The sequence below is a fragment of the Eretmochelys imbricata genome, chromosome 12, assembly GCF_965152235.1.
Source record: "Eretmochelys imbricata isolate rEreImb1 chromosome 12, rEreImb1.hap1, whole genome shotgun sequence".
Classification (NCBI taxonomy): domain Eukaryota; kingdom Metazoa; phylum Chordata; order Testudines; family Cheloniidae; genus Eretmochelys; species Eretmochelys imbricata.
This window is the reverse complement of record NC_135583.1, coordinates 26,217,871-26,238,028: the sequence shown is the minus strand read 5'-3', so window position 1 is coordinate 26,238,028 and position 20,158 is coordinate 26,217,871. Positions and strand designations below refer to the sequence as shown.

At 41.3% G+C, this 20,158-nt stretch overlaps 2 protein-coding genes across 6 annotated transcripts in view; one reads left to right on the top strand and one right to left on the bottom strand.

Moving 5' to 3' along the window:
• The window catches only part of TK2 (thymidine kinase 2), a 32,770-nt gene extending 17,898 nt beyond the window's left edge, over positions 1-14,872 (bottom strand). Inside the window, exons 1-6 of one of the 5 annotated variants that reach the window (XM_077831534.1) lie at positions 14,591-14,872; positions 12,788-12,825; positions 11,491-11,586; positions 9,568-9,621; positions 7,011-7,100; positions 4,121-4,194 (exon numbers count right to left, since the gene is read on the bottom strand). In XM_077831534.1, the coding sequence (XP_077687660.1) occupies positions 4,121-4,194; positions 7,011-7,100; positions 9,568-9,621; positions 11,491-11,586; positions 12,788-12,825; positions 14,591-14,762 (524 nt within the window). In that variant the 5' untranslated portion in view covers positions 14,763-14,872. Of the gene's footprint in view, positions 1-4,120; positions 4,195-7,010; positions 7,101-8,536; positions 8,658-9,567; positions 9,622-11,490; positions 11,587-12,787; positions 12,826-14,590 lie in introns of those variants that run through there. The other 4 variants (XM_077831535.1, XM_077831537.1, XM_077831536.1 and 1 more) reach the window with 4 other exon arrangements.
• A 792-nt stretch (positions 14,873-15,664) lies between these two features.
• CMTM3 (CKLF like MARVEL transmembrane domain containing 3) overlaps positions 15,665-20,158 on the top strand; it is a 29,096-nt gene continuing 24,602 nt past the window's right edge. The window contains exons 1-3 of the transcript XR_013347719.1: positions 15,665-15,988; positions 16,267-16,425; positions 17,076-17,171. The gene's annotated coding sequence lies outside the window, so the exon portion shown is untranslated. The remainder of the gene's footprint in view (positions 15,989-16,266; positions 16,426-17,075; positions 17,172-20,158) is intronic.

The following is a 20,158-nucleotide window of genomic DNA, read 5'->3' as shown; positions in this document are numbered from 1 at the left end:
AAACAAAGCTCTCTCCGTCTGTCTGTGTGATGCTTTTGCCAGGGACAGAACAGGAATGGAGTCTTAGAACTTAGTAAGTAATCTAGCCAGATATGCTTTAGATTATGATTTCTTTAAATGGCTGAGAAAATAAGATGTGCTGAACAGAATGGATATTCCTGTCTGTGTGTCTTTTTGTAACTTAAGGTTTTGCCTAGAGAGATTCTCTATGTTTTGAATCTAATTACCCTGTAAGGTATTTACCATCTGATTTTACAGAGGTGATTCTTTTTATTGTTACTTCTATTAAAATTCTTCTTTTCAAGAACTGAATGCTTTTTTCATTGTTCTTAAGATCCAAGGGTTTGGGTCTGTGGTCACCTATGCAAATTGGTGAGGATTTTTACCAAACCTTCCCCAGAAAGTGGGGTGCAAGGGTTGGGAGGATTTTGGGGGGAAAGACATTTGCAAATGGGCTCTTTCCTAATAAAATAAACCCAGATAAAACATTTGGTGGTGGCAGTGGAAGTCCAAGGGCAAAGGGTAAAATAGTTTGTACCTTGGGGAAGTTTTAACCTAAGCTGGTAAAAGCAAGCTTAGGAGGTTTTCATGCAGGTCCCCACATCTGTACCCTAAAGTTCAGAGTAGAGAAGGAACCTTGACACTCTCATACAAAACCAACCTTCCACACAAACTTCCATGTGGCTGGAATTTACAAAAAAAAAAAAAGAGACAAGCCATTTACAATGCACACTTCACTTCTCTTCAGAGAAAAAGGACAGTAAACTATCTAAACTCGTACATACCACAGGGGGCTACAACAGTGGTACCTCCAACTCACCTAACAATATTGTTAATCTATCCAACCACATACTTAGCCCAGCGGAGGAGTCCGTCCTATCTCAGCGACTCTCTTTCTGCCCCACTACCCCCATGAACATGATACAGTTCTGCAGTGATCTGGAAGCCTACTTTCATCGTCTCCGACTCAAGGAATATTTTCAACATACCACTGAACAGTGCACTGACCCACATGAACCCTCCTACCAAAACTACAAAAAGAAAAATTCTGCGTGGACTCCTCCTGACGGTCGAAATGACAGACTGGACTTCTACATAGAGTACTTCCGCAGATGTGCACAAGCTAAAATTGTGAACAAACAGCATCACTTGCCCCATAACCTCAGCCGTACAGAACACAACGCCATCATCCACAGCCTCAAAAACAACTCTGGACATTATAATCAAATGGGCTGACAAAGGAGCTGCTGTAGTCATAATGAACAGGTCAGATTATGAACAGGAGACTGCCAGGCAACTCTCCAACACCACATTCTACAGGCCACTAGCCTCTGACCCCACTGAGGAGTACCAAGAGAAACACCCTGCTACAGTATGGGAACAAGTCTACACGGACACACCCTCAGAGCCTCAACCAGGGGTATTCTATCTGCTACCCAAGATCCATAAACCTGGAAACTCTGGACGCCCCATCACCTCAGGTATCGGCACTCTTACAGCAGGATTATCTGGCTATTTGGACTCTCTCCTCAGAGCCTACGCTACCAGCACTCCTAGCTATCTTCGAGACACCACCGACTTCCTGAGAAAACTACAATGCATTGGTGATCGTCCTGAAAACACCATCCTGGCCACCATGGATGTAAAAGCTCTTTACACCAATATTCCAAACGAGGATGGACTACAAGCCGTCAGGAATAGTATCCCTGATGAGGCCACGGCACTCCTGGTGGCTGAGCTTTGTGACTTTGTCCTCACCCACAACTATTTCACATTTGGGGACGACTTATACCTTCAAGTCAGTGGCACTGCTATGGGTACCCGCATGGCCCCACAGTATACCAACATTTTTATGGCTGACTTAGAACAATGCTTCCTTAGCTCTCATCACCTAGTATCCCTCCTCTACTTGTGCTACATTGAGGACATCTTCATCGTATGGACCCAAGGGAAGGAGGCCCTTGAAGAATTCCACCCCACCATCAGCCTCAGCCTGGACCAATCCCCACAAGAGATCCACTTCCTGGACACTACAGTTCAAATAAGTGATGGTCACATAAACACCACCGTATACCAGAAACCTACTGACCGCTATATTTACCTACATGCCTCCTGCTTCCACCCAGGACACATCACATGATACATTGTCTACAGCCAAGCCCTAAGATACAACCGAATTTGCTCCAATCCCTCAGACAGAGGAAAACACCTACAAGGTCTTTATCAAGCATTCTTAAAACTACAATACCCACCTGGGGAAGTGAGGAAACAGACTGACAGAGCAAGACGGGTACCCAGAAATCACCGACTACAGGACAGGCCCATCAAGGAAAATAACAGAACACCACTGGCCATCACGTACAGCCCCCAGCTAACACCTCTGCAGCACATCATAAACAATCTACAACCTATCCTGGAAAATGATCCCTCACTCTCTTGGGAGGCAGGCCAGTTCTCGCTTACAGACAGCCCCCGCAACCTGAAGCAAATACTCTCCAGCAACTACACACCACACCACACCACAGAAACACTAACCCGGGAACCAATCCCAGTAGCAAACCTTGTTGCCTACTCTGTCCCCATAGCTACTCTAGCGACACCATCAGAGGACCCAACCACATCAGCTACACCATCAGAGGCTCATTCACCTGCACGTCTACTAATGTTATATATGCCATCATGTGCCAGCAATGCCCCTCTGCCATGTACATTGGCCAAACCAGTCAGTCCCTATGTAAAAGAATAAATGGACACAAATCAGACATCCGGAAAGGTAACATACAAAAGCCAGTAGGAGAACACTTCAATCTTCCTGGGCATTCTATAACAGATAAAAGTAGCTATACTTGAACAAAAAAACTTCAGAAACAGACTTCAAAGAGAAACAGCAGAACTAAAATTCATTTGCAAATTTAACCCCATTAATTTGGGCTTGAATAGGAACTGGGAGTGGCTGGCTCATTATAAAAGCAGCTTTGCTTCTCCTGGAATTGACACCTCTTCATCCATTATTGGGAGTGGACTACATCCACCCTGATCCAATTAGCCCTGTCAACACTAGTTCTCCACTTGTGAGGTAACTCCCCCCTCCCTTCATGTGTCATTATATAATGCCTGCATTTGTAATTTTCACTCCATGCATCTGAAGAAGTGGTGTTTTACCCATGAAAGCTTATGCCCAAATAAATCTGTTAGTCTTTAAGGTGCCACCAGACTCCTTGTTGTTTTTGTGGATACAGACTAACATGGCTAACCCCTGATACTTGTCTCAAGGTGTGATCTCATCACTTCTGACAAGCTAACCAGAGTTGGGCCTGGTCATTACATGAATGGTATTCTAAGGAAAAAACACAGGCTGCTACAGAAAGTATTTGTAATTCAACAGGCACCACTCTTCACTCAGACAATGACCTCACATGGTTTTAGGGGCACCATGTTCTTGGATGTGCCAAATTATGGATGAGTTGTAAAACAGAAGTCCTGAAAATTTGCTCTTTAGCATTCCATGAGAATGTAAGCAAGATAAACTCCAGATCCTGGCCAAATCTAGTTTGTGTAATTAATGTATATTGTATCTACCTAATTTCCCTGTTCCAATTGCCTACAGTTTTATTCTTCATGTCCTGTCCTAAATTGTAGTGTATCTTTCTGAATACTACTAAACAGCTGTTTTGTTTCAGTCCAGAGAAGACGGGATTGCGTGTGTGTGCTGAAGAACTGATAATGAATATCCTAAATGCACAGGTTCAGAGTAGCAGTCATGTTAGTCTGTATTTGCAAAAAGAACAGGAGTACTCGTGGCACCTTAGAGACTAACAAATTTATTAGAGCAAAAGCTTTCTAAATGCACAATGTACTTCATCCAGAAGGCTCCTCAAGACTGTCATATATAGAGACAAATCCTATAGTTGTTTCTTTTTTTTAAAAAAAACTTACCTGTAATACTTAAAGATAACGGCAGCACTGACTGAGTAAGCAACCACTAGCTCTCTAATATACTGCTGCCAGGTTTCATGGATTACTGAAATGCAAATTACCATAGAAAACTAAGACTATCAGTTTACTTAAAAAAACTCTATAGTTAAAACAGGAAGCTAAAGTAGTAAACCATTTACTGTACCTTCGATATAAGTTTTCTACAAAAATGTGTTTTGCACTGTGAATTGACCTCTCCATCATTCTTAGCGGGGAAATCTACAAGATAAAAACAACAGCCATTCACTAGTTTTACATTTTCCAATGTTCTTAATTTCTTTCACGCCCCTAATGCTGCATAGCATGTCCTTTTACCTCCATTATTGATCAATCTTTTTCATGGTCACTACATTATTAAACTCCTACTAAACTATGCTGATTGTAACACAGACTAATTGTTTGGTCAGAGAGAAAAAAATTACTCTTACTCAGGAAACATCATGTATATAAACCTGGGATTCCAGAACCAGGAGTTTCCTGACACACTAGGCTTATGGAAGATGCATGAAGGCTAACTGCAGGAGCACCAAACCCACCAATACCAAGAGGTTAATCACTAGATACTTGACTAGAAATAAACTGCAGTCCATTAGAATGTGCAGAGCAAAGGGAACTGTCACTGCCTGAAGTGGTGCCCTCCTCAGACATGTTACTGCGCTTATTATATAGGGCACTGATCAGAGACACTATAGAAAGAAAACAGGATTTTAGAATGGTCTCAAGTATGCTACTCCTCTTTCACGGAGGCCAAAGCAGTCACTGCAATTGGCAGAGCATCTCAGATTCATCTGATCTACCACCCAAATGGGCTTCAATTTTGGTGAATGATGATTTCCTGCCAATGTTTAAGCTTTTCTCCCTGGTCTCCAAAGAATCAGGTGGTGCTGGAGGAGTTCCTTCCAATCAGCTATTCTGCACAGAGTTAATGGTCACACAGTCACAATTGCTACTACAGTCACAATTGCTACTGCAAGGTTGACACAGGAACTGGCAGCGGAGTACAGATTAGAATGCAGGGGAATTCTTGGGAGCTTTTAATGAGCTCTTAAGAGACACTGGGACTTTTAACATTTTGCAAATCAAACAAAAGAACTCTGCACTTTCAAGCACACCCAAACCTTGTGGGTTTTTTCTACAGCTGTGCTAGGAAATACAAAAGGAATTGAAAGGGTGTTCTGGGTACTGAGCACCCCCAGTTGTCTGCTGCTCAATATGCTCCTTTGCATGGCAGCTCTGTCATCTCACAACTTTCACAGAAGTGATGGTGCATGGAGCACTTTTCAAGGTGCTCTGCAAGACAGAGGTCTGGAAGGCTTCCTGCCTCTTTAGCCTCCTCTATATCTACAGGGAAGATTGAGAGAGAGAGAAAAGTTCCATCCACCCTGAAGCTGTACGACACATGGGACTCTTCTGTGGCTGTAAGAGCCAGAGCAGTGCTATAGGGCATGGGGCACAGAGGGGTACAAGGGGAAGGCATTTTGCCCATGGAACACAGAAACAGACTGAGGATGGGGAGGGAACGTGCTCAGAAATGATGACACCCTCTAAATGGGTGAAGCATGCACTCTCTCATTAACATGCTCGCTGTTAATAGGTGTGGAGGAGATTGGGATGTGGATTTCACCCCACCCAGCCACAGCTCCTGTGGAGTGCCTCTGGCCACACTAACCCACCTCCCTCACACTCACTTAGCGCAACACCAATATGCTGGCTGCCTCCTTCATTAATGCACAAGATGGAGAAAGGTCTCCCTGTGACCTCTCTTCCCTGTGTATCTGTGTAAAAGCAGCCACAATCTGGTATGTTCTGTTTCTGCTTTAATCCATACTAGGGACACAGCCATTATAAAAAGCTGCTCATTTTAGGAGACTAGTGTCTCAGCATTTTTTCATTGAAGCTATCAACCATATCCCTTTTCCTTCTTTACATACCAGCCAGGATACAGATATAATTTTTGTGTTTTCATCTAAGAAGAACCCAGCATTATGGTGCAATTGTCTCATAACACACACTGAATAGAAAGTTAACAGGATCTGTCCAAATCTTCAAGAGTGCAGAGAAGTGAGAACTGGGCATACTTTAAAGCTGGAACTTGTAAAATGTCACTTTTCTGACAAGGAAAAGAGGAACTATTTCCAGAAAGCCCCAAACCACAGCCTTATAGAACTATTTTTGTCAAAATTACTATCAATCATTTTCATTGGACCATAACCTCACATGGGACTTCACAAAGAAAGACCCCTGCCCCAAAGCAAAGTCAGACAATATGATACAATAACAAACAGTTCAGGTATAAAAGTAACTGGAGATGCTATCAAGTGGGCAGGAAACAATAAATCAAGACTCCAAGGAAACAACAAAGGAGTTTCAGGGGGAGGGAGGGGATGAGAAAGGGAAAAGGGAAGATCCAGCCCAAAGAGCGCACATGGGAGAGGACTGGGAAGAATGTGAGAAGGGAACAGAAGGAAAACGGATGACGAGAAAGAAGTGTAGACAATCCAAAAGGAAGTGGTACATGATCTTAGCAGAAGCATTTCAGATGGGTTAGAGTGGAAAGAGGTGAGAAGCAGGAAGCTGCATTTGTGTTTAGAGTCCCATGGGTCAGCAGGGCGTATTCTGAGTGACACCAGCCAATGTGTGATTTTGAATCTTCACATTTAAGATTACCATATGTGAACCCAGAGTTTGAGGTTCCTACAATTCACATACATCAAAAAATAAATAAAAAGACAAAGATAACAGTCAAGCTGAGAGATGACCAAGGCATGGGCCAGCATTTAACAGTAAGCAATACTGGATATGGGAATAAAACACATGTAAATATATGAGGTAGATGTCCCAGCCCACACTGAGCATTGACTTGAGTATATTAGTGTTGTCTTTTCACATGGAAATTCCTACTAGCTTCAGGAACACATAATGAAAGTCAACCTAGGGTCTTATCTTTTGGATACAGGGTTATCAAATTATTTTGATCCATAAATGCACCTTAATATCTCTGCTTCAGATTAAAAGAAAAAATATCTTTAAATTACCATTGGCTTGGTATGCTGCTCCAACATGGTAAGCTGTATGTACGTCTGCAACGTTATCCCCCACCGTGATGAATCTTGATACATTAAACCCTGATGTTGGGGATGGGGGCAGAAGAGAGAAAGAAAACCACTTTGACTATACCAATTAGTAACAAATAAAACTAAGCTATTTATTTTATACCTGATCAGACTTACCAAAATAATGGCATTAAGATAGCAGACACCAGAATTATTACTTCTGGGGGCATTCTGCGCCAAAAAATTAAAATTTCTGCAAATTTTATTTGTCAAAATAACACTACAAAAATCACACCAGTTTCAATTATTTTGGAAATTTATTTCAAAATGCCTGTCAGCAAGTATGTCTGAAGCAATACAGACACACACAAAAATTCCCCCAGGAGTAGAGAGTTAAAGAAACCCCCTATGACTACCCACTTCCTGTTTCTCTGCCCCCTCCCGCCCCCCAAGCCCAGCCAGGGGACTAGATACCAACAACCCCTGCAGAGCCCAGCTGTGCCCTGCCCCCAGCCAATACACACGAACCCCCGTCTCCCCAGGGCCCAACCACAGGCCCCCCCTTGCCCAGATAGCCATACCCCCTCCCTCCCCGAGCCTACCTGTGCCCCCACCCCAGCCCAGACACCTGCCCCTCTCTTCCCCCAGAGCCCAGGGATCCAGAGGGAGAAACAGCCTGATGCTCGGTCCCAGGCTTATGTGGAGTCTCCTGTGCGCTGCCCTCTCCTTCCTCAGGGCATGTTGGGAACTGCAGCAGCCAGGAACTCTCTAACTCCTTCCCCTCCCCCCGGAAGTGTCTTCTATGGGCATGCTGGGCTCTGTTGGATCCTGCGACCTCTAATGGTGGCCAACAGCACTCCAGCCCATTTCTGTGAGGAAAGGAAATTCTGCACACAGTGTTAATTTCTACAAAACTCCGCATCGCACAGTGGTGCGGAATTCCCGCAGGAGTAAAAGAATGAAATGACTCATCCGCATTTGGCGGAGCATGTGTTGGAATTATGGGCCTAATCATAAGGGACACAGCACTCAGATTGCCCACTAAACTCAGTGGGAGTTACAGGCACTCAGCTCCTCTCTGAATGAAAACATATGTAGTGCATTTAACTCAAGAGAGCTCACAGCCAGAAGTCTCCTCTATGAGGCAAATGCAAATTACACCATGTCTAAAAAAATGAATCTGCTTCTGTGCTTGTCTGAGCAGGGCTAGAGCTCCCAGGACAGTGAATGATGCTACAGAGGAGTAGCTAGACATGTCCACAGTATCTACTGTGACTCTGAGAAGAGAGGTCTTTTACACAGCGCATTATAGGCTTTTTCCCCCTGGGGCTCCGCAAAGCATTTCTCTAATCTCCAGAACTCCCACCCCGCTTCCATTCTTTACACCAGTAAATATCAGCCTCTACCATAAACCCAAAGCATAACACTTTATAGTAAAAAGGGAGTTTTTAGGATCAAGTGTGGGTTTGCAAAATGGCTTAATAGCAAACATCAGGGTTTAAAGTGACCTGAATTGCCCGCAGACACAGACTTGGCCTCTCCCCCCACCTCAAAGAGAGCTGTAAGGCAGGTGGTCTACTGGTGAAGATGTTGGTGACAAGTCATGGAGCAGTGCATCCCCCTGCTATACTGCCAATGGAAAAACAGAAAGCAGAGCATCAGTAATCTCCACCCAAGGGAATTTGCTTTCCTCAGGATACACTGCTACTAGTAATGGAGCCAAAATGCATATTGTGGGTGCAAAAGTGCAGGTACTTTGAACAGGTTGTGTGTGCAATTTAGGCTGGAAGTGAAATGTATTCATTTACTTTGATTTCTGACCCCCCCGCTCTGGGTAATAATGCTACTTATCAATCAGAGGGTGGAGTCTCTGACGGCGCTGCATCACTGCGTTAAAAGTGTCTGATTCCGTGAGGTGAGGATGACCCTGCACACTCACCATAGTCAATGAAGGTACTCAACATCTTGCAGGACACTTTCTCAGCAGTCACACAGCACTCCCTGACTGCCAAATCCAACTCCTTTCACCTGACTACACATTCTACTTGTATTGTATTGTTTAGTATTAAAAAAAAATTTCCTGCCTGCTTTGAGCATTTGAAAGAGCTGTCCTAGACTTAGTTTATGAACTAAAGAACTCACTGCCAAGCAGTAACAGACCCATTGTGTCTCTGAGATGACAGACTCCAATCCTGCAACCTGCTGCATGCAGACAGACCTTTATGCCTGCACAGAGCTCACCGATTTCAAAATGTGGCTCACTGTAGATGCAGTGTCCATCACCATGGAGCTGTTTGCAAGATCGGAGCCCAAGTCCTTCTCAGGACTACATTTTGCACACAATAGGTTTAATGCCCATTCCTCAATAAGAGAAAAAATAATAATCACCATCATGATATTAATTTTCAGTTACATAAGATCGTTACCATATCCTTGCTAGGGACTTCAATGCACCTAAACCCTCACACAGGACTTTGAGAACATCAAGGTCCATCTTTTTAACTGAACACAAATCACAGGATTAGTTCCTGCCACTTACCAGAAGATTGTGACCATGTACATTCCTCCACTTAGGCACAGGTTCTGTCAAAACCTTAATTAAAAAATTACATTCATTCCATGTGACCCAAACGATTTCAATTTTTTTATTTTATTTATCTAAATGCATCAACTTAAGACCATTTTTACAAATGAATGAATAATAAAGTACCTGTACTAGTAACATGGACTGGAGAATCTATGCCTTTTTTTAAAAAAGGATTGATTTAATGAAATACACAATTTAATATTTAAGAGCTATTATAAAAATGAAAAAGATGCATTTAACTACAAAATATCCTGGTGGGTAGTTTTATTAATTATTATTTTTATCAGCACACCAAAACAAAGCAATGGCTGACTGATACCACGTAGAAGGCTGTCATTTATCAGTTACAGTGTAAAGAGAGAAGAACTGATAGCTGAATGTAGAGGGTATTTCATGTGAAAAATCTGCTAACAAATTAAGTTTGCATAGGACAAAACAGAATGACAAAGGAATAAAAGCTGAAGATCAATACACCATTATACATAACTCTCATTTTATTTCTGTGGATCAAAAAGAAATGCAGTTAGAACTTTAATAATAATCAAAATTAGGCAGAAAAAGAAGGTCTATTCTGCCCTAAGTAGCTGAAACCACAAGAGTCTCCAGGATGTCTCCATGTGGGCATGAGAATCCACCAAACTATACGATTAGGCCATAAAGGACTTTTAAGATCTTAGTGTGAGTCTGAGATTAGCTAGCTAAACTACATGCATTTACTTTTTAAATTTTTGCACTGTATACATATTTAAAAAAACATTTTGGGCTATTTATTCAACTCAATTTATTCCTTTTAAATTACCAAGGACCCTCTTAATACTAAGTATCCCTATGAAGAATCCTAGATTTTTGTATTAATATTCTTCTTAGCAGACTTATCAACACCTTTAAGATTTTATGTACACATAAATAAATGCTTCCTGAAGTTTATTCTGAATTTGTTTTGGTTAAAGCAATTACAGTATTAAGAATAGGTTTGTCTTTTCCTCATCCAAAAGCATTTTGCCTATGGAACGTGGGATCAAATCCCATGTTTGTTTGACAAACTTCCAAAAATGAATTATACAAATGTATTTTTCCCAACAAACCAGCATATCTTTACCTGAATTATTTTAGTTTTATGGGGATTAATACCTTTTAGCTTCATTACATGATATATCTCTGACTTTGCTTATTATGAGATCCATTTAAGATTTTTAAAAATGCAGTGACTAAAATGGTAGTGAATGGTAGTTCTACTGGTTATTGTTAGTTTTTTGAGGGACAAAATTTGATCTACAGAATATACTATGTTCCACTGTTGAATATTTTTGAACTGTATATATTTTATATCTGCCACTCAACAACTAAGAATTTTCCTAAAATATATATTGCTTTTTCCACTGACTCTGTTTACAATATTCCAAGAAACTAATACTAACTTAGACCTTGATTATGGAAATACTCATATATATATATATATATTTAATCAGGTAGGCAGACCCAGTGCCATCAATAGCCTATTTTACATGAGCAAAGCTATGCATGTGTGTGATCGTAGATCGAGGCAACAATTAACCCAAGCACAAACGTAGTAAAAATACAATACATTATATTGGCTTCCATTTCATTAACAACGAAAAGTACTGGAAAACAAGGAAAAGTATTGGTTGCCAAATGAAAAAAGGCAACATCAAGAAAAAAAAGTATTGTTTTTAAACTTCTGGGACTATTGCTAACAGTTTAAAAACTAGAAAATGTTTGACAGTGTTCCTTTAAATTCATCTTACTCTCATTTAATCTTGGGAAATACTGCAGTAGACTTGAATACTGTCAATGCTATCAACAGAAACACTCTTGCTGATTTGATTGAACATTAAGACGTTTCAAGCCCCTTACCTCAATGCTGGCAGTTTTGGCAAAATAATCCAGGCATGTTGTTTTTCCACTTGCAATATTCCCCTCAACACAGATCTGGTGAAAGAAGGCACCAATCTTTCAATATTAAATGAAATGCTACTGAAAAGAAATAACTGACAGCAAATGTAGAAACACATACTTATAGCCTAAATATAATCCATTAGTATTATAAGTACATTAGAGCAAATTAGAGCAATATAGTTAAAGCATTTCCAAGAGAATCCCTGAACTTCAGGAATTCGGGTCTTGATTCACTGTTGCATTATACAAGCTTTACAGTGGAGTCACATGTTGAAAGCAATGGAGTTTTGTGCTGGAAAAAATATGGAACACCACAGTGGGGAAATCAAACCTTTAATATCTAAAGATACAAGTTGCCAGTACAGTTTTGGGTCTTACTTGTGCAAACTGATACATATTGGCTTCAACAGGCCAGATTTTCAAAACCATATTTGCAACTACAGACCTGCACCCCAGTTCCATATGCACTGTACAGTTAGTGTGACTATTAAAATAAAAAGAGTTTGATTCAATACCTGCGGAATGCCAAAGCCTGGAGGCTTTGGGCTACTGGACCTGCACCGTCCAATCCTAACGCCTCACCACAACATCCTTTTCAGAACTGCAGAACCCCTTTCCATGGCACGTAGGGTTCCAGAGGTTTCCCTGCAGTGCTGCTGCACCTTCTACTGCACCCATTACACAGCCGTCCACAGTGTTTTAAATTTCACCCCGAAAGGCTTTAAGCTTACTTTGAATACAATTTATTGTACATTACATGTTATCACTTCTACACCCATAAACAGATTTTTCTCAGGCAAATTACAATTTCTTTTAGACATCTAGGTTTCTAAAATTAGTGAAAGATATTTTTGTCCAACCATCTACTAATATATCATAAAATAATTAGACTTAAAACACCATGAATTGAGTACTTAGAATTTACAGACAAAATACATGTAGTGTAAAGGAAGGAGACTACATTCAGAATGCTGACTACTTCTGTGGCCCTGATCAAGCAACTTTGTTTCCACACGAGCAGCCCCTGCACCCACATAAAACCCTCTTGATTTTCTTTTAAGTTACCTCAATGATTTCAGAAAGGGCCTGCCTGCCTGCCTGCCTGGAACAAAATGCAGGATAAGACTCTAGATTTGTGTACCAGCTCACACCAAGACCCAGTCATTAGCCTGTGGACATTTCCATAATACAATTATACTGTAATAATAATAATAATATACTAAATACATTTTTCAGAGCAAAATATTATACTTACAACTGTCTTTTTCTCTCCTTCACTAATCAGGTGTTTATCTAGAACAGGAAGAAACACTGTTAGAAGAACTAGGAAACTGCTTTTAGATTATATATCCAAACCACTATCAGGACTCTTGTAAGAATGAATATATTAATGAGTTTTAGGTTTAGGAGTTATAGGTTACAGTAAACATGTTACATTAAACTCCCCTGGCTATAATGGCTTTACTTTATATTATACACTATAAGCAGTCAAATGGCTGGTTCCTACGTTCATTGAGCAAGATTATGTATTATGTATGGTTGTTTCTTTGTTAGCGCTTATTTTCACCATAAGAAAATAGGCCCCAAATCTGCAATGAATTACTTGTAGGCAGATCCCTATGCCTGAACAAAGCACCACTGACTTCACAGTCCGCAGAGCTTTCTGCAGGATAAGGAACTTAGATACTAAGGAGATATTTTCAATTTAAAAGATACTCCTCCATCTAAAAATGTGTACCTACTATTGTTACAAGTAACATCTAAGATAGTCTATCACTGAAAAGAGTAGAGAAAAACAGATACTATGCACCTTTGACAGAACTTTGTGTGGAGAATGACAAACCAGTTCCACAATTCAAACTGATAGTGCAGACTCCAGAGCCTGTGGAAAGTCAGGTTTCAGAGTAGCAGCCGTCTTAGTCTGTATTCGCAAAAAGAAAAGGAGGACTTTTGGCACCTTAGAGGCTAACAAATTTATTTGAGCATAAGCTTTCGTGAGCTACAGTAGCTCACGAAAGCTTATGCTCAAAAAAATTTGTTAGCCTCTAAGGTGCCAAAAGTCCTCCTTTTTGTGGAAAGTCAGTTTCTCTCTGTTTGGGTCTCTCTCTCACAATGGAAGGAAACCATATTAAAAACAGGGAATTTTGTGATTGTAAAAAAATAAATAAATAAATAAATAAAAATTGACCGGAGACTCAGAACAGGTATAATTAAAACTACTTTTAACTTATTTTCTGAAATTGACTGGATTGCAATTTGATAATGTCCCTTTACAATGTTCACTGCACCTTTGTTCACTATGTATAGGTGAGCAAGGACTCAGGGCATTTAATTACCGTATATTGTTCATTTGTGCACTTTAATAGAGAAGTAGAAATGGGTACTAACTAGTGTCGTGAAGGGGTTTTGAAAGTTCCTGGTTGCTCACGAGTTCAAAAACTGCCTCTGCCTTTCTACTACAAAAAAAAATTAACCAGAGTTCATCCTGTTTTCAAAAAATGAAGAGTGGGGGATATGTTTGAAAGGTGTGAAACTTTTTAAATATCCTGCATTTCATTTTTTTTTTAAAACTTCCCCATTTGGCAAGTGCGTTCCTCCTTCGTAATTCCTCTATATCATGAATAATTAGGCCCCTTCCAACCCGGATATTCTATGATTCTATGAAATACTAATAGAAGCTGCCTACTGCGATCAGCAGATTTAATGTACACACAGCTACATACTTAAGAAAAGATAAATCAAGGACCGCAGCAACAATGTTTAATAAAATAACACCAGATCTATCCACTAGATCAAATGCATTTTCTCAAATACCTTTCAAACAAGCGTCAGCTACTTCTTTGTGAAAAGCAATAACCATCAACCTATTTCGAGGAATGAAGTGGCGTTTGCTTTTTTTTTTCCCCCCTCTCTCTACAGTACTTTCACCTCAAATAATAAATCTCTTAAGAGACAGCGCGAGAGATTCCTGATGCTACAAATACCAGGGCGCAAGGGTAGCATCAACAATCTTTTAAACACAACTTCACGGTTCATGCCGCACAAGTACCAGACGTACATGAGGCGTCCTGGGAGCAGCCGGCCATGCAGAGGCTGCGATTAGCCATCAGTGGATGTAGCAATTGCTTCCGCTGGCTGTTCCCGCTACAAAACTCGAGGCCAGCTTGAGCGCCCCTGGTATATTGAAGGCTTAGGAGAGGCCGGATCCATAACGACTTCAATAACCACATGGCCCATCTCCGGTAGCTTTGAGCTCTAAGACTTAGGTATAAGACTCCAGCCGCATAGAGCTTTTCTATGCCTTGCACGCATTTCCGCTGCTGTAATGTTTTGCTTCCTGTATGATCCCAGCTCCGCTACTGTATTAATCACTGAGCAACGCATTGAGCAACCAATCTTAGCAAACTACTGCTGGAAGCCTTCCAGCGAGGCCCTTAAAGACACAGTGCGCTCTCGAATAATGCTCCTGTTTTACAAGTTTGTTTCTTATGTTTTGGCAGATGCTCATTCATTCAAGAAGGTGGTTGCATTAAAAATTCTGCTTAAGTTAAACACACCAACACAGGCTATTCAAACTAAGAACTGACGTGCTTTTCACCCTGCTTGGGGCTTTTTTACAACTCAGGCTAGACAATGAAAATAAATTAACCAGTTTCATTTTTGTTGCTAGTCAATTTCACGTTCTAGTTTTCTTACAGGAGCAACAGCGCGGCAACGTTTCGATTGCAGTGCCTGCAGGGGAACCTGTCTGCGTTTGTTTCCCCATCTGCTAATGGAACCTATACACCCTGATAAATGAGGAACACAGCGCAATTGTAGGGACTAGTCACTGGAGAGTTGCAGGGAGTTGGCTCTACGGGGGCGGAGGCTGGAGAGTTGTAGGGGGGTGGTTATACGGGACGGGGGGCTGAAGAGTGGGGGGGGTGTTTAGATAGGAGGTGGAGGATTGTGGGAAGTTGGCTCTGCTGGGGGGGAGCTGGAGAGTGGGAGGGGCTAGAGAATTGGATGGGGTTAGCTATACAGGAGGTGGAGGGTTGTGGGAAGTTGGCTCTGGAGACTGAAAGGGGGTTCGCTATACACGGGTGGGGAGGCTGGATGATGTTGGCTCTACAGCGATGGGGGGCGGGAGAGTTGGGCGGCAGCCGTCTGGCTGTGCCTCGGGGCTGGGTGTAGGTGCAGCTGGATGCAGAAGGAGCGGGACGGGCTGCACGAGCGACCCCCGCCTCCCCTGCCCAGCCCCTTCTGTGCGCGCGGGCCGGCGCGAGCCCCGCCGCCTCCCGCGCGGGCCGGGGAGGGGAGGCTGCTCAGACGCTCACGTGCCCAACGGCCGCTTCAGCTGGTTCCGGCACCGCCCCGCAGCGACGGCCGCCGCCGCAGCAGGGTGCCGCGCACCATGGTGGAGCTGAACAGCGGCTACCCCCGCTCCCTGCCGGGGGCGCTGAAAATCGCCCGTCTGGTACGAGGCGGGGCCGGGCCGGGGCGGGCGGGCGCTGTGTGCGCGGGGCGGGCCGCAGCGCCGTCCGCTAAGCCCCGCTGCAGTAAATTCAGCGTCCTAGGGGCTTTAGCGGGCTTGAGGCCCGTCCTTGAATGCGCAGGGCCGGGGCCGATCGGTGGCGGCCGGGCAGCGGGGCGTTTTGCGGAACTAGGTCTCGCCCTGGAGTGTCTAGCTCCGTGCCGACCCCCTGCTGACATGGCGAGGGAGGACGTTAGTCAATACTGTCGTTACTCTTTCAGGTTGTTGCCTTTGTAACATTCATCTGTTTCGCTGCCTCGAAATCCCATGAAGCCTTCATAGCCCTTGCAATCATGGAATTTGTCATCACTCTGTCATTCTTTCTGCTCTACTTGCTCAAACTAGATAAAAAGATGAAATTCTTATTTTGGCCTTTAGCTGTAAGTATTGATTTGTATCTTTTCAAATGCAAGTGTAGGTACGTATGCGTTTTGTGATTTATGCATAAAAACAAGTGGTGTTGTGCTAGTGCCTAATTAACAGTTGTGACCAGGCTCCATGTTATTTCAAAACAGCGTAAGCATTAGTTCTGCAAAGATAAGATGCAGCTACAATTCTGCCTAGGGGAAAAGATCATAATTGCTTTCTTGTATTAATTCTCTTTTGTTTTAAATTGAGCTAGTCTTTTAAATAATGAATATATTTGAATTACAAAAACTCACTACCAACAATATCAAATGAATAAAACACCCAGACATAAATTCATAGCGTAGATCAGGGCTCAGACAAAGGGGGTTATTTCAGGAATGCAATTTTTAGCATCATGCCAGTTGGTATCACACTGATCAGATTTGGACATTGCCTAATCCCATTTCAGAGGCGAAAAGATTTTGTTTCTTGGCAAGTAATAGCGATATTGGGAATATTTGCAATCATTTAACGTTTTTCAACACGACAAATATATTTTGTTTTCATTTACTTCCTTCAAAGAGTAAAATAAGACTGCTATATGCTACAAGTATGCACGTTTCAGTATTTGTTAGCCATGTACTTTAATGAAAGTTAATTATGTTTTATAATACATTTTCAGGATATTTTCAACTCATTGATTGCAGTTTTGTTCTTTATCATTGTGTGCCTGTGTGCAATAATAATCAAGACCACGACTGGGACTCTGGTTGGAGGAGTAAGTAGGGGAATTTATCGTAATAATAATAAATTAGACCATTAAAATTGAGATGGTTTAAATATTTAGTTATCATGCTCATGTAACAAATATTACTGTTCTTTTTTCCTCAAAATAAATCTGTCATTTTAACGTGGCCATGCGGGCTAACCTCCTTATCCAGTTGAACATATTATGGCATGCAGAATACACAAACAATAGATGTAACATGCAATGAGTTATATTTAACAAATATAAGAGCCAGCTGGTATTACTGTATTCCTTAAATTTACATACGACGAAGATTTCATTTACCATATAATCACAGGATTCTTAGTTCTGATAAAGTTTTTTGACAATACAAGTTGCAATTTTAATATATCACTGTTGCTTTGGGTTTGCTGTGGTGGGAGGGAGTATAAATGTTTTCAATTAATTCACCTGCACTTCTAAAAGTTGAAATTCCAGGTTGGATGATCCGAAGTGAATTAATTTGGGACTATCCAGGTTATTACAGTATCCTTCCTGAGACGTGCCTGTACTTCTGTTAAAACATAGTTGAAACCCAAGAGTAGACATACACTGATTTTTTTCCTCTCAGTTCTTAATTCCCAGTCCTGTGTATTATTTTTATAAAACCGAGTGAGAGACCAGGACGGTCCCAGGTCTCCATGTTCACACTGCGCAGAGCATTGCAAACTAAGGAGGTTGTTATACGGATAAAAAAGTCGGTTGTTCAGCTTATAGTTTGAATATTTAAGATCAAACCCAATCATAAATTCAAGCCACTTGTCATTTGCATTTTTAAACAAATCAGAGAAGGGAAGGTCAGCACACAAAAAGAGGAGGTGCTGGTGAGACTGATAAATATACAATTAAAAACAAATAAAGGACTAAAAACTCACCTGTTTAAAGTATTTTTGGCTTTCTGAAAACAGAAGTTGTTAAAATATGTCAAACAATAAAAACCAGAGCTCACACTATGAGTTCTTTGTACATACAGCTATGAGCCATAGTGTGCAAAGCTGTCATTTTATTCCAGTGCTGACAAGTGAAGAAAATTAAAAGAAAGTTTTTACAAATATTCCAAAATAAGTGACTGACTGTGCTGGATTAAACATTTGATAGGATTGTCTCCTGCATGAGCAATCTGGAGAATTTAAAGTTGAGTTAAAAGCTATAGCAGCAGAAAGCACTGCACAAATTCAGGATAAAAAGATTGAGGACTTATTAGCTGCCACAATGCAGGAGATTAAAGCCAAGCCTAATAAAACAGATATTTGGACAAAATGAGTAAGGCTATTAAGATTGCCAAGAGAGAGAGAAGCAGATTATCTCTCCCCACCCTTTACACACTTGAGAAATTGGTTTTACAAATCTGGATTTAGTCATGTCTGAAGATCCAGTTCATTCTATTATGAACAGGTCATTGACTAAAACCGCAAACTCCCATTCTATAAGAAATGAAAACTTCACTACTACACTTAAGATAAGTAATGCATTTTAGCAGCAACTGTGTCATAGAAAGGTGGTTCACTTAAGAAAACACACCAGATTCTTTTCAGATCTGAGTCCAGGCACTCAAGCCAAGTGAAATGCACTGGAAATAGTAAAGGATAGTTTCCTTCTGGGTGACAGCTAAGATGCAATCATTCTTTTTCTAGCTCACTAGAGAATCACCATGTCAAATAAAGAAGTCTTGGGGGAGTGAACATACTGCAGAAAAACTCCTGATAAAGGCCCAAATTGCATAATATAAACAATGGTTGTGCATAACTTGCTGAGAGTGAACTGTTAGAGCAATTAAAAAAGGTTATTGGATTGTTTTGTCTTCGAGAACATGAGAACCTATAATTTTTTAGTCAGAAGTGTTTAACTTGTTTCTCTGGCATTTGTTTTCCAAATGCCTCTCATGATTAAGTATAAAGGGCCAGATTCTTAGCTGATGTTAATTAGCATAGCTAGTTGCCAATTTTAACCATATGAGGTCCTTGCCTACATTCGGGAAAGAGGAATGAGGTGAATTATTGTCTCCTTCAGATAGTGTTCACAAATGATTTATATTAATAAAGTACTATTATTTTGAAACTGTTCATGTTGTGTAGCAAATAGCATTGAGTTGAAAAGTTAGAATTCAGATGACAAACATGTTTTAGAATGCCTCTCATGTTTAAACTGCATTTGCTAAATTACCTTTACTAACATAAATATTAGACATCCAGTGTGTTGTTATAATTTGATAAAGGAACATCTGAGTAAAGAGTCAGTACTTCTCCTCTCCCTCCAAGTACAAATGGAGGACTGTCACATAAGGAAATGAATAATAAGCAGATAAAGTGTAAAAGCAGAGCTGATCTTAATATATAGCTTTACAGATTATCATATTTAGCTAATTTATTTGCAAAGAAGAGTGTATACTTAGGGTTAGGGTTAGTTTTCTTTTGTTTTTGCTAAAGATGACAACAAAACCATTTTTAAAGTGTGCTTGTGATCATGGGTCATTCCACTGTTTATAACTAAAATCAGAGCAAACCCTGCTACTCGAAGAACAGATTATTTAGAAGTGGTTTATGTAACTTTGTAGCGTAGCACACAAAGCATCTAACAGGACTCCAAGTGATACTGAGGGTACGTCTGCCCTCTAGCTGGAGGAGTAATTTCCAGCTCGAGTAGATATATGTGTGCTAGCTCTGAGTGAGGCCACAGTTGTAGCCACAGTGGAACAAGCTGTGACATGGGCTAGCTGCCCAAGTACCTAGGATCCTGGGCGGGATCGTACTTGGGATGGTTAGCCCATCACACTGTCCACACCGGTACAGCTACACTACAGTTAGCGTGCTAGCACATGTATGCTACTCCTCTAGCTCAAGTATAGATGTGCTCTTAAACTGCTAACATACAGTAACAAAGAGGTGGTAAGTGCTGCTAGTTGGGTTGGTGATCGAAGGGTGCCTGTTCACTGCAGGGTTATCTTGAGTGATTGCTGCCGAGGTCTGAGCAGCCACACT